Source organism: Uranotaenia lowii, chromosome 3 (genome assembly GCF_029784155.1).
Source record: "Uranotaenia lowii strain MFRU-FL chromosome 3, ASM2978415v1, whole genome shotgun sequence".
In the NCBI taxonomy this organism is placed as follows: Eukaryota; Metazoa; Arthropoda; class Insecta; order Diptera; family Culicidae; genus Uranotaenia; species Uranotaenia lowii.
In genome coordinates this window covers 288,767,063-288,780,483 of record NC_073693.1, presented here as the reverse complement: position 1 = coordinate 288,780,483, position 13,421 = coordinate 288,767,063, and the positions used below count along the sequence as shown (strand labels likewise).

Below are 13,421 nucleotides of genomic sequence, written 5' to 3'. Positions count from 1 at the left end.
TTTATCTTAGGGGAACTGGGGGTATAATGCCCAGTGTGGGCAAAACGCCCCAATGCGATATCTAGCTAGATATAAACTTTTTTTTAAGAATTCTGTACGTTATTCCCTTCTAATTAACAGTAGAAACCTTTTGTACAAAAAATTAGGATCAAATATGCGATAAATCCCTGCAAAAATCCAAAAATATTTTTCAAGCCATATTCCTTGCAATTTGTGCCTTGACTTTCGTAAAGAATTATGGCATCTATCGTCAAAAAAATAACCTGACATCTGTTACAATGATGAAAATTGGTCTTGAAAAGCATCACAAAACGAAAAATTTCCTTATTTAATTTTTTTTTCTGTTATTTTGAACGATTTTTTATAAACATGTCTAGGTAGGGCAAAACGTGCCATGTCCGTTTATCTCTAAGCATGTTTCATATTTGTTTAAATGTATATGTAGTTTCATCATAACCATTTTAAAGATATTTATTTGTTGTATTGGAAAACATAACTTGAATATAAAGGAATATATTTAAAATTCTTAAGTTTAATATAGATTTAATTAACTATTCACAAGAATTTCAGTATATCTGGCAGCACTACGCGTAGCAATACATTTTTCCATCTGTGAAGTAGAATAGAAGTGTTTTTACCTGGCAAACACTTTCGGAGGCACTTGGATCAATAAACACTTGAGTCAGCATCATAGATGCCACACCTACCGATTTTTCGGTATTCATACCGATTTTTGACGACAATTTTGACCAAGAATCGGTATTCACAGAATACCGATTTTTGGCAAAACCTACCGATTTCATACCGATTTTTGAAAAATTCGTTCTGACAGATTTTTTTTTTTCAAAATACAACTATAACTATCTTTTTCCTTATTTAAATTATGAACCAATATAATTCTAGTGCCTATTTAGCCAGCAATTCTCAGTTTATTCGATAGCATCTTTGTCTCCTATGCCAACTCTTTTGAGATCAAATTTTGATTATCAAATAACATGGTAGATTAGAGATTATAGCAGTTTAAGATCATATCTTGAAGTTGTGGGTTTAAAATTTAGGAACCAAGATAAGTGCACGCTCTTGATAAATAGCACAAGTCCACAAAATTAAAAAGTTGAAGAGGTTGTATATAACACACAACCGCAAAGTTAACGTAGAATTACAAAATATAGAAAACCGTTAAGAGAAACACTGCTGAACTTTAATCACTTGAATAATAGATGTTACTTTGACGGGAGCCTGTTTTCGACAACAATTTATTTAAAAAAAAAAACAGAATTTCCAGCTCAGGAAGCACTAAGCAAAAGTAGGAACATAGGAAGAATGAAGAAAAATACACTGGTTAAATTAGGTTTTGTTTCTCAGGCCAATTTACACGAAAACCACAACAACATTGAAAACCAACATCTTTTTCTGGCGAAAAAGAGATTTTTGTTTCTTCAGGAAATGGTAACTGTCAAAATTCACGCTGCTAAAATATCTGCTAAATCTTTACCGAGAAACTCCAAAATTCGACACATATCAGGAACCATAGGACCAAATTGTTAAAACTAAAAATCATAGAGTTTCCAATCGTTGAACGAAACAAGTGCTCATGAGGTAAATCTATATCGAGACCAACAAAAACTACTCTTACATCAAGAAATTCGTTTTAATATCATGCTGAAAATTCCGAGAAAAATTCTCAAACAGGACCATTTCCTGGTGATGTTCCGAAACTCCCGGTTTTCCGATGACGGGATGAAATTCCAAAGTTTTTCCCGGTATTCCCGGTTCGCTTACAACCCTGTTATATCGCTGTGTTGTGTAAATATTGAGCGTGTGGGAGAAGTGTAGTGTGTGATGTGCGCGGAGAGTGTGCTGATTATGACACGCAATAAACATCACACCCCCACACGCCATACACATCGCACACCACACGCACATTATCTACACTTCACATACAAACAATTGCGCATTATCACCCATTCTCACTGACGCCCTCCACCACAGAAGAAGCTCTCCGCTGTAGGTTGTCTCACTTGCTGGCTGTCTCTAGCTGGCCTATGCTGCTGCGCTAGATGCTGAACAGAACTGCTAGTCGATATCGATGTAGGATTACCACTGGTGGGGTCCAAACACCGATCGAAGAGCAGCGAACTCTGTTCAACGCGACGGGCAAAACGAAACTGAAACCGAGTCGACCGAAGAGCCCTTTATTTTATACCTTTCGTAGGTAGGGAAAAACAAAACCCATCAAAGCAGGCGTTGGTGATGACGTCATAATCCTCTAGATATGATGTCCGATAAAGAGGCGTTTTTCGTGACGCGAGATCCATTCGCAAATTTCAATTTGCCCCCCTATAGTGTTGCCGTAAGACGTAATTCTACGTCAAAAAAAATCCTATGTTTTTGTGATAACTTTTGCTGATAAAAATTCTTTAAAAAATTTGTGCGCTTTTTGGCAAAGCTTTGAAACATTCGAATCGCGCAGGGGGCTTCGACAAGGTGATGGTCTATCCTGCATGATGTTCAACGTGGCGCTAGAAGGTGTTATTCGACGAGCGGTGGCGAAATGCGGGGCACGATTTTCAACAGATCCAGTCAACTTATCTGCTTTGCCGATGACATTGATATAGTCGGCAGATCAACTGCGGCGGTGGAGTCGATCTACCGCAAACTGAAACGCGAAGCAGGAAGGATTGGGTAGATGATTAATACGTCCAAGACGAAGTACATGCTGGCCTGCGGATCCGAGACCGACCGAACCCGCTTGTCCAGTAATAACAAGGTCACGATCGACGGCGACGAGCTGGAGATAGTCGAAGACTTTGTCTATCTCGGCTCACTGGTGACCGCAGACAATGACACCAGCCGTGAGATCCGGAGGCGAATTATCAGCGGAAGTCGTGCCTAATATGGACTCCACAAGCAACTGCGGTCGAGAAGACTTAGCCCTCGCACGAAGTGTAACCTGTATATGACGCTCATTAGACCGGTTGTTCTCTACGGGCACGAGACATGGATATTGCTCGAGGAGGATCTGCGTACACTCGGAGTATTCGAGCGACGAGTGTTAAGAACCATCTTTGGCGGCGCACAGGAGAACGGAGCGTGGAGGCGAAGGATGAACCACGAGCTCGCGCGCCTCTACGGCGAACCCAGTATCCAGAAGGTGGTGAAGGCTGGCCGGATACGCTGGGCGGGACATGTTGCGAGAATGCCGGACGACTGTCCTGCAAAACAGGTGTTCGCTACGAATCCGGTAGGAACAAGACGAGCGGGGGCGCAACGAGCGAGGTGGTTAGACCAAGTGGAGCGTGATCTGGCGAACGCGGTGTGTCCGAGAAATTGGAGAACGGTTGCCATGGACCGAGTGAATTTTAGAAATTATGTTCGTCAAGTTATGTCGTGAGACGGAATACTATGTAAATAAAAAAAATAAATAATTGAAACATTCCAAATATTTTAAAAATATCCACACAATAATCAACATTCTCGAAGACCACGAGTAATTATGATATCTAAGAAAAAAAAGTAATGGAAGTTTTCATTTCGTTATTTTTTTCTAAACCACAAAAAACGGGAATATTGACGAAATTATAGAGAAATTTTAAACGCAATTGAATTTTTGATATTTGAAAACACAAAAAGTCAAATCGTTTCGCAGTCTTTAACAAAGTTGTTCAATGAGTTATGATCTTTGATATCAAATACTCAATGACTATCTTGAATGATGTCATAAATAGTTGTTATCTTATTTATTTTAATTTTTAAAAATTGTAGAAATTAATTTTTTCTCATCGTTGTATTTCTAATACAAGAACATCCAGACAAGATCTGGATTCATGAATGTAGTAGTATTCAGTGTAAAGATTTAAGGAGCATAAAAAATACTAAATGATAAAAGCGTTTAGAGTGAATAACATAATAAAGTCGAGTGGGCAGAAAATATCATGTTTAAAAATTACGATATCAGCAAAATAGTAATTTTTCAATATTCTTTCATTAAAAATAGTATTAAAAGTTTCGAAAAAAAATATCGGTATTTATACCGATTTTTGGAATTTTCATACCGAATACCGATTTTTTCGGACTCGAAAATACCGATTTTAATGTGGCATCACTGGTCAGCATAGAGAGCTCGCCGTGTGCGCATCGTTTGTTTTTCTCTCATCAGCCCATTATTGAACATCGGCAATCGGCTGTTGATTTATGGCATCAGTGAAGAGATCTAATTAACCAATCATTACGATAGAATTGAAAAGGAAATTAGTGTTTAAATGTTCGAAGTGTCGTTGAAAAAAGAGTGATTTATATTTCTGTACAAATTGAATAAGTGCAGTCATGTTGAAAAATGGCGTGAAAAAAATACAACGCTGTTGTATTTTCCTTCAAACTGAATGAAGTCTGTGGGGCTCGGTGGTTGTGTTTTTGATTCTGGGTTGCAGAAGGCGTTTAAAGTGTGAAAAGTGAGGCTCGTCGTAATATTCACGGGAACATTAAGTGACTGGATTTGCATAGTTAAAAACCTTTGATTCTTGAATTATTCGAGTATTCAGACTCATGGTGGCTGCAATGAAATGGCGGCGTAAAGATGTGTGTGTGTAGACGGGGAAACGCATGCAAAAATTGAGAAACAACGACGTTCAGTGAGAGGGAGAGAGAGTGCCCGCGATGGGGATGAGAGCATGGAAGTATTGTAGTGCGGGTCATAGTGGTGTGGAAACCAGCATACACATACACTAGCTCGGTTTTGAACGGCATTGAAAACGTGAGAAGCTGGCGAAGAAATTATTGAGTAGTGGTGTGCAAAACGAATCAGTGGATTTATTTGGGCAAGTGAATGAATATGTTGTGAAGAGAGTCGGGGGTTACACACGGAGTGTCCTTAACGTACTGTTCAATAAGCTTTTGGGAAATTTGCGGCTAGTGCGCGCTTGCTGTGTCTGCGCCTTTGCAGTGTCACTTGGACGCAATAATCGTCATCATTATCATCATGATACAACCAATGTTTCCTGAATTTGTAAGCCAAGGGAATCATCATTTGCGACTGCAGGAGCGTGTTCTGGGTGAGGAAATTCCAATTATTCCCTTATTCCATTTTTTTTATTTCATTTCATATTGATGATTTATTATAATTTATATATAGTTTTTACTATCTCTTGTGCGCTGCTTGAAAGTTATACGAAGGATGAAAGACTGTCAATGATCATCATCATTCCAATTTTTTTTGTTTTCAATATTTTATAATAACACTTTAATTTCAGGAAACATTTGTTACAAACTTGAATGATTTTGTGAAAGATCGAAGTAACAGTGAAAGTCCAATGTTTCAGCTACCAACTATTATGCATTTTTATTTAACTTAAGCTTAGTTCACACAGGGCGACGGGTGATTTCGTTTTTCTGGCTGCTGCGGCTGGTTGCGTGTCTTTTCTTTGTACACGAGAGTTACGAGACAGATGGTAGAACTGTGACTCGTGTGGCTGTCAGGGTGGTTCAGTTGTTGCAAAAGGCTTTATTCTGAATCATTATTTAATGGTACGTTTTCATGTTCCTGAACTTATTAGCGTTAATTGATTTTCTTAACAATTTCAACTTGGTCGATCTAAGCAAGAGATGCAGCGTTGCAGAGTGAAGCGATGAACCGATCCCGGGAAAAAATTCAATATATTGTTCTTTTTTCCTTCTAGATGATCGTTGAGTATAATTTTCTTCCCGAAAAATGTGGATTACTACACGGAAAATATTTTAATATTTAATTTCAATACTGCATGATTGCTTTATGAGTGCTAGTTGAAGGTTTGTTCTCCAAATCAGATTCAAAAATCAATATCAGTTTTGCTGCTTCTTTTATTATGTTTATCTACATATTTTCAATTAACTAGTTTAATTTAATCCAACTTTATTATAATCTCATCCTGTTTCAGATCATTATTTCTCATACAGAGTTTGATTTTTGAAATGGATTTAAGTATTATTTAATTCTCATATTTCATTTTCAGCCAATCACGAATTGTCAAAATTGCATAAATTGTAATTGTAATTGTTGATTTATTTACACACGAAAACCTTTTAGCAATTAAAGGCCTTTTCATAAGGTCAAGGAAATTCAAATCTTAGTAAATTGTTTTAATACATTTTATTTTCAGCACCATTTATAGATTTCAGTTTATTTGTTTGTTAAATAAGTTGCATATGATGTAGGTTTTTTTTAAATGATTTTTTTTTAAATTGTTATTATTTATTTTGAACAAGGTTCGGTAGGAAAAACGATGCATTTTTTATCCTAATAGCTTAATAACCTTTCAGAACAAGCAGATACAATAAAGGGAAAAATATCGTCATGCACATTTTCTTCTTCTTTTAATTATTATTTTCAATTTAGCCGTATATTTAATATTCAGCGATGCATCACATTATTCATATAATGTATTCGAATTATATTATACCATATTATAACATAATATTGTTCTTTATATTATACCATATCATACCATTATATGGTATTATATTATATTAGGCTGGAACAAATATCAATTTCTTCTTTTGTCACCCCCCTCCCCCTTCGAAATTTCCGAAAAACCCGAAGGGGGAATAATAAAAGTTCCTACTCGCGATGTTCCAACTCCGAGTGACAAAAGAAGGATTTGAAATTTGTTCAAGCTTTATTTAACACCATATTATATTATATAACATTATAAACCATTACATTATATAAAATTTTATGTTACAACGTATAGGGTAGGGGCATCTGGGTATCCTCGTTTTGCAAAAAGAAGGGTTACCGTGTATGCTAGTTCCCGTTTCAGATACTGGACGTTCCTCAATTCATGTCTGTGTAGCCGATTATTGCATGTGTGACACTATCTCGGCCAATAGGCCTTTCCGAAAGGATAATCTTCCTCTACTGTCCTTTGTACACGCACACACACGACGGCTGAGCTGTCGTGTCGTGAGCGGTCGTCAGTCAAGCTACAATCTTCAGCGAGGGTAGATGCGAGTCTCCCGTTCAGCCAGTGCAGCACGCAGCTTAAGTTTGCACAATGGCGAATCCTGACAGGAGAAAATTTTAAGTCAGGCTGAACGGGAGGCTTGATCTTTTTGTGTTGTGAGTCTTCTTATGTGTTTCTAGTGAAAAGGTGAAGTGTGTGTTGTTTTGGTGCATGGATTGGATCGGTAAGTTTTGAATAGAATTTGAAATAAACTGACGAACGCTACATTCATGTGGGGAGAGCTGTGTTTTACCTCAAAATGGCGAAATATGGTGGCTAGATGTCTGATATTTTAGATTGTTTTTCAACCTAACAATATCCATTACCGTTTTTGATTGATAGCTTGCTTGCTTGCACCTTCAAATTGTAGAATGGTAGAGGGAGAGGCTTTTCTTTTTTTCCATTCGTTTTTCTTGCAATCCCAGTGAATGATACTCGTTCGGAATTAAAATCTGCTGAAACAAAAGCTCTCACACATACGTATGAATCGTGTGGACGCTTCTCTCTCTCACTAGCTTTCGTTCCTCTGCTCGGTTTCCTCTGGTTTTTTGTCTTTTCTGCCATTACTACAAACTCTCGTGCCGGGTAGTGTACTCATTTACTCACGTAAGAAACCGAATATTCGTTGCTTTAGAAATTGAGCGAGCATTATTTCACAGCAGCACCCTCTCGCTTGTTTCTTTTCGTTTTTCTTCCGACGTTCAATTATGGCCCGCCGCGTTCTCTGATAAATATATTCGGCTGCCGAACGAGTTGATTTTTGAATTCGCTGAAGCAGATCTGATCGTCCTCTAATGTTTCCCTGATTGTTATAAACTCGCGCTGAGTTTATTGATATCTAACGTTCTTATGCTTTGCAAATCAAGCTCTCGTACCTAGCAACAATTGTTTCTGCTTGTTAGCTCGTTTGAATTTAGTATTATAAAATCGCTCAGCGGAAATTGCCTTACAAGTTTTATAGATTCGCGATTCGTGGCAATAAGTTCAATGAAGGGACAAATATCATCAAATAAGGTACAGTAAGGTTGTTAAGGACGATAGCTTTTTTACTTATCCTGAAGAATATGAATTTTGAGTGTTAAAGTATTGTTTGAAAATTTCTAAGGATATTTTAAAAATATATTTTTGTTATGTAAATTTTGAAACTTTATGATCGTTCGAGAAGAGTTGTACAGGCGATTCTTAATACAAAAAAGACTAAAAAAGGAAAAGTTCAATTAAAAAAAACTTTTTTCGATCTTTTACACACCGGAAAATTTTCGTAAATGCAACGAAATTTTCATATGTATTTGCTTTCAATACATCGTATTTGAGAATGACTGAGAAGAATCGTAAATGACAAAGGTTTAAGAAAAATTACAAAGCAATTTTTTGCTTCGAAACAAAATAAGCGTTTATGGTTCACTTTATACATTTTCGTTGGATCGGGAGGACCAACATGAAGAGTGTTCTGAGGGTTCACTTTATGAGTTTTCGTTGGATCGGGAGGACCAACATGAAGAGTGTTCTGAAGGTTCACTTTATGAGTTTTCGTTGGATCGGGAGGACCAACATGAAAAGTGTTCTGAAGGTTCACTTTATGAGTTTTCGTTGGATCGGGAGGACCAACATGAAGAGTGTTCTGAAGGTTCACTTTATGAGTTTTCGTTGGATCGGGAGGACCAACATGAAAAGTGTTCTGAAGGTTCACTTTATGAGTTTTCGTTGGATCGGGAGGACCAACATGAAGAGTGTTCTGAAGGTTCACTTTATGAGTTTTCGTTGGATCGGGAGGACCAACATGAAAAGTGTTCTGAAGGTTCACTTTATGAGTTTTCGTTGGATCGGGAGGACCAACATGAAAAGTGTTCTGAAGGTTCACTTTATGAGTTTTCGTTGGATCGGGAGGACCAACATGAAGAGTGTTCTGAAGGTGAGTTTTCGTTTGATTGGAAGGATCAATTTAAAAAAAAATGTTGAGAAGGGTTCACTCGAAGAATTCACTGAGATGAACAGTAATTTCTTTCTGTTTGGAGCAAGATGTCTTATACCAGAGGAAGTAAAGAATCAGCAAATGTCTTTTGTCAGAGGTACAGAATGATGGAGAGGACAGCTCTTGCAACTTGGTTGGTTTGACGAAAATACGTTTCGTTTTTATTGATCCCTGATGAAAATAGCGGTTTGGAATAAAAAAAACTCGTTGAAAGTGGTTCTAGAGATAAATCGGAACCAAGAATTGAATAGAGTTCACGAATGCCAAGATGATTAAAATTACGAAGATATTTGAGTATTAGTGCTGTGCCATTAATCAAACATTGGAACGGAAGGTTAAACAGAAAGAGTTTAACCGGAAGGTCCAGCAAAAAAAAAGTTACGACGGAAGGTCCAGAATAAGCAAGTTGAGAAGGAATGTTCAGAAATAAAATATTCAGTTCATATAGAAGTAAGTTGGATGAAATAGTTGAACCAAGCAAAATAAATAATATAGGTCGAAATTGACCGTGATATTCAGAGAATGGTTTAGGAGACTTTTAAGAATGAAAAAGATGGGGACTGAATAATTTATAAAAAGTAAAAATACTATTGGAAGATGGATATCCATTGACAAATTAATAGAGAAAATTAATACGTCTTAATCTCATTAAACATATGAGTCTATAGGGAATGGGTAGAACAGAGGTCAATTTGGGGCCTCCCTTAACCTTTGGCGGTGTCCATGAGAAATTTTCAAGCCTTTTTCAAACGTTATCACTTATTCTTGGTGTGGAGGGGAGATGTGTAGCCGATTATTGCATGTGTGACACTATCTCGGCCAATAGGCCTTTCCGAAAGGATAATCTTCCTCTACTGTCCTTTGTACACGCACACACACGACGGCTGAGCTGTCGTGTCGTGAGCGGTCGTCAGTCAAGCTACAATCTTCAGCGAGGGTAGATGCGAGTCTCCCGTTCAGCCAGTGCAGCACGCAGCTTAAGTTTGCACAATGTCAAGGGAATTTGGCATAGTTGAGGAAAATATAGTATTTGTTTACCTTTTGCAAAATAAGGACGCACCCTCTTTTCGGAAGCCTTGAGGGCGGGATTATGATTTGCATGCTATCTCGGTTAGTCAACAATATGGTAATAGATGCTCGAGACTTCTTCCCTTTCAACCCTGGATACCGTAAGTGCCTCTGCTTACGATTCTACTCCCTTGAAAGTCTCATTGAGTAGTTATGACTGTTTTGCGTGGTAACCAAGATAGACGCGCAGGTTATTTTCTTTGCCACAACCGCGGCGCTGCCGTAAACTCAAGGTGGATACATACATACATACATACATACACTTGGATCAATAAACACTTATTAAAAGTTAAACGGCGCGATTCTTGTAATGGGGGTCTGTGTTTGCTGGTAAAGATAGAACTTGTACACAACAGGGGTTTGAGTAGTTAAGGTTACTCAGTCCTTTGTAACGTGGAGACAGGCAGGCTACCCGGGGTACACACATATGCGCATTATGCCCCTACTGAATCTGAAATCCAATTTTCAACCTACTCTTAAAACTTCATTAAATTTGTGGCCCAGTTCTTTCTCAGCCTTTGGCTAGATCGGTCGTTTTTTTCTTGCGCTCCAGATTCTAGTTTGAAAGGCTAAAGTTATTTTTTCTATGTTTGCTAAAGTTCGGTGCAAAGTATAGCGATGAGTCCATCTCCCGGAGATCACCCGGGTCGAACCATACCAGAATGGCTAGATCCGCAAAACCTGCATGGCCACCTTTTCTATATGTTTCTCAAAGCTAGTGATGGACATACACTTCCCAACCCGTTTTTGGTCGGAAGGTCGATAGAAAAACACGTAGGCAAGATTGAGGGAGCGTTTTTCGATCGCATTAGGAAGTGGTACGTGTTGAAACTACGAAATATGGACCAAGGAAGAAAGCTGGAAGAAATGAAGAAGCTCATCGATGGAACTCCCATAGAAATCGGTAGTCATCCCAATCTGAACCGACGTAAGTTCGTAGTTAGTTGCGGCGAAGTTATCGACATGACCGAGGCGGATTTGTTAGCCGAACTATTGTCACAAAAAATTACCGAGGTCAGAAGAATAACGAAGAAAACTCCAGCTGGCATAATCGGCACACCGACTTTAGTGCTAACGATAAACAGCACGGTCATCCCTGAATTCGTGAATTTCGGTCTCCTCCGAGTCCGAACGCGTTTGTACATCCCACAGCCACTACTATGTCGTCAGTGTTTCTCCTACGGACACCCGAAGAAGCGATGTCCGAACGAACGCGCGTGTAGCATCTGTTCTAGCCAAAAACACGATAGCAGCGAATGCCCTGGCAAAAAATTTTGTCGCACTTGTCAATCACACGAGCACTCACCAGCCGAACGCACTTGTCCGAAGTGGGTTGAAGAATCCACTGCTCTTCGGATAAGCGCAGAACAAAATTTATCGCTTGCCGCAGCTCGTCAACAAATTAAAACAACAACAATATCAAGATCAGCTACGCGAACATCACCCGATCAAGTAAAGAAAATGGAAGTCTACACCACTTAGAAAAAAATCAACAGCAAGAACAACAACAACCAGAAAAGCAACAACAAAAGCAACAACAACAACAACAACCACAAAAACAACAAGATAACACCACAAAACAGCAGCATCCAAAACGTGATCATACAACTGTAGCATCGGGACAACAAGCTATTCCACCGACAACCCCGTCACCCCCTCGTAAGAAAACCCCTTCTTCTGCTTCTCCATCCGACTCCACGGACAAAGGAGTTGGACAGGAGAGTAATGAGTCAACCTCTGCCGCAGAACGGCAAACTAGTCTTAAGAATCCCACCTTTTCCCCCAAACTCCATCCAACATCCTCCAACCCTTTCCAGCCCCCTAGTTTTAAATTTAAATTAAAAAAAAACCCGGCACATAAAAACTTTGTAAAAGTAAACGGCCTAATAAAGATTGTTCTAGTTAAAAAAAAAAATGTGGCCTTTTATTAACTCCCAGTTATTCTAACTGTCAGATTTAGACAGAAAATAAACCAAACTTCCAAACACAATCGAAAATTAAAGTTATTCTTTTCAAATGTACTCTAAAACAAGGCTTTTTTCTTTACGTGGGCATTATGCCCCCTCTTCCCCTACATATTTTTCTTCTAATTTCGGATCTCATTCTCTATTTTTCTCTTACCTGGTAAACATTTTCAACTCCTTCTTTCATCTTTTCTCATCTTCATTAGGGAAGCTCGAGTGATTCTGACCAAGACCTTCAACAATGCGAGTTTCTGTTGCCTGATGTCTTTGAATACATCTGCAATCAAAATCGGTAGTTTAGTTGCATTAATGATCTTCTGAACGTAGATGAATTAATCGGTAGAAAACATGTTTTTCTCCAAATTTTTCATGCGCGGCACCCGTGAGCTGCGCTTTTGCTTTTTTCACCTGAACTTGCTTTTATTCTACTGGATGGTCTTGAAATCTTAGGATCTTATTTAGACTTTGTCTAAAGATTATCTTTCAAGATTCGACGGCGATTTCGATCCGGTTTATTAAAATACATTACCAATTTAGTAATACTATGACGAGGAACTTTCGTTGAACCTGAGAAAGTTGTTTTTCAACAAAATGGAGCCCTGTCATACATCAAAACAGACCCTAACCTCGCTGGAAAAGAATATGAAGTTTTGACCGGAGGATATTTGGGATTCTGAACTCCCTCAACTATTTGGTACGTTCAAGCGAAGGCCTGTGAATCTTTTCAATCAAGTTTCGATTCTCTAAAGACTTCCATCTATGAGACGTGAGTTTCAATGTCCGAGTAGATTTAGTCGATTTGGGGTCATTTTAAATTTCTCATGAAATAGTTACTCAAACTTACTTACTTACTTAATGATCCCGCGCCGATCCTCTGGTGCATAGGGCCGTGGTAAAAGACCTCCACTGTTGACGATCCAGAGCCAGCGTCTTCACCTGGTCCCAGCCAAGATTCTCGTCGACAGTTCGGATTTCAGCGGCTAGGCTTTGCCGCCACGAGTTTCTGGGCCTGCCTCTTCTTCGATGACCTTCTGGATTCCAGTCAAGCGCCTCTCTGCAAATCTCGTTTTCATCTTTTAGCAGCGTGTGCCCAATCCATCTCCACTTACGTTCCCGAATCTCAATTTCTAGCGCCCTTTGATGACACCGGCGATGTAGTTCCTCATTCGAGATCCAGTTGCCAGGCCACCAAGCGTGGATGATATTCCGCAGGCAGCGGTTTACAAATACTTGCAGTTTTCACGTCGTTACCGCATATGTGCACCAAGTTTCGCACCCGTACAGCAATACGGATTTGACGTTTGAGTTGAAGATTCGGATTTTCGTTCGAGAGATCTGGCGTGACCGCCAGATGTTTCGGAGACTCGCAAACGCGAATCGGGCCTTTCTGATCCGGGTTTCGATGTCTTTTCTGGTACCACCATCAGGCGTTATCTGGCT

The 13,421-nt window shown here is 39.0% G+C and overlaps 1 protein-coding gene across 1 annotated transcript; it reads left to right on the top strand.

Annotated features, from left to right (window-relative positions):
• The first annotated feature begins 10,635 nt into the window (after nt 1-10,635).
• LOC129753539 (uncharacterized) lies at nt 10,636-11,842 on the top strand. The gene is made up of 3 exons (XM_055749362.1): nt 10,636-11,469; nt 11,550-11,739; nt 11,835-11,842. The coding sequence occupies exons 1-3, from the start codon at nt 10,636-10,638 to the stop codon at nt 11,840-11,842; spliced, it is 1,032 nt and encodes a 343-aa protein (XP_055605337.1).
• The last annotated feature ends 1,579 nt before the right edge of the window (nt 11,843-13,421 follow it).

Excerpts from the sequence above, each read along its gene's own strand:
- LOC129753539 (XM_055749362.1), top strand. The coding sequence starts at position 10,636 with ATGAGTCCATCTCCCGGAGATCACCCGGGTCGAACCATACCAGAATGG. Across the intron at positions 11,470-11,549 it reads CGCGAACATCACCCGATCAA|CAACAACAACAACAACAACC; the intron begins GTAAAGAAAATG and ends CAACAACAAAAG.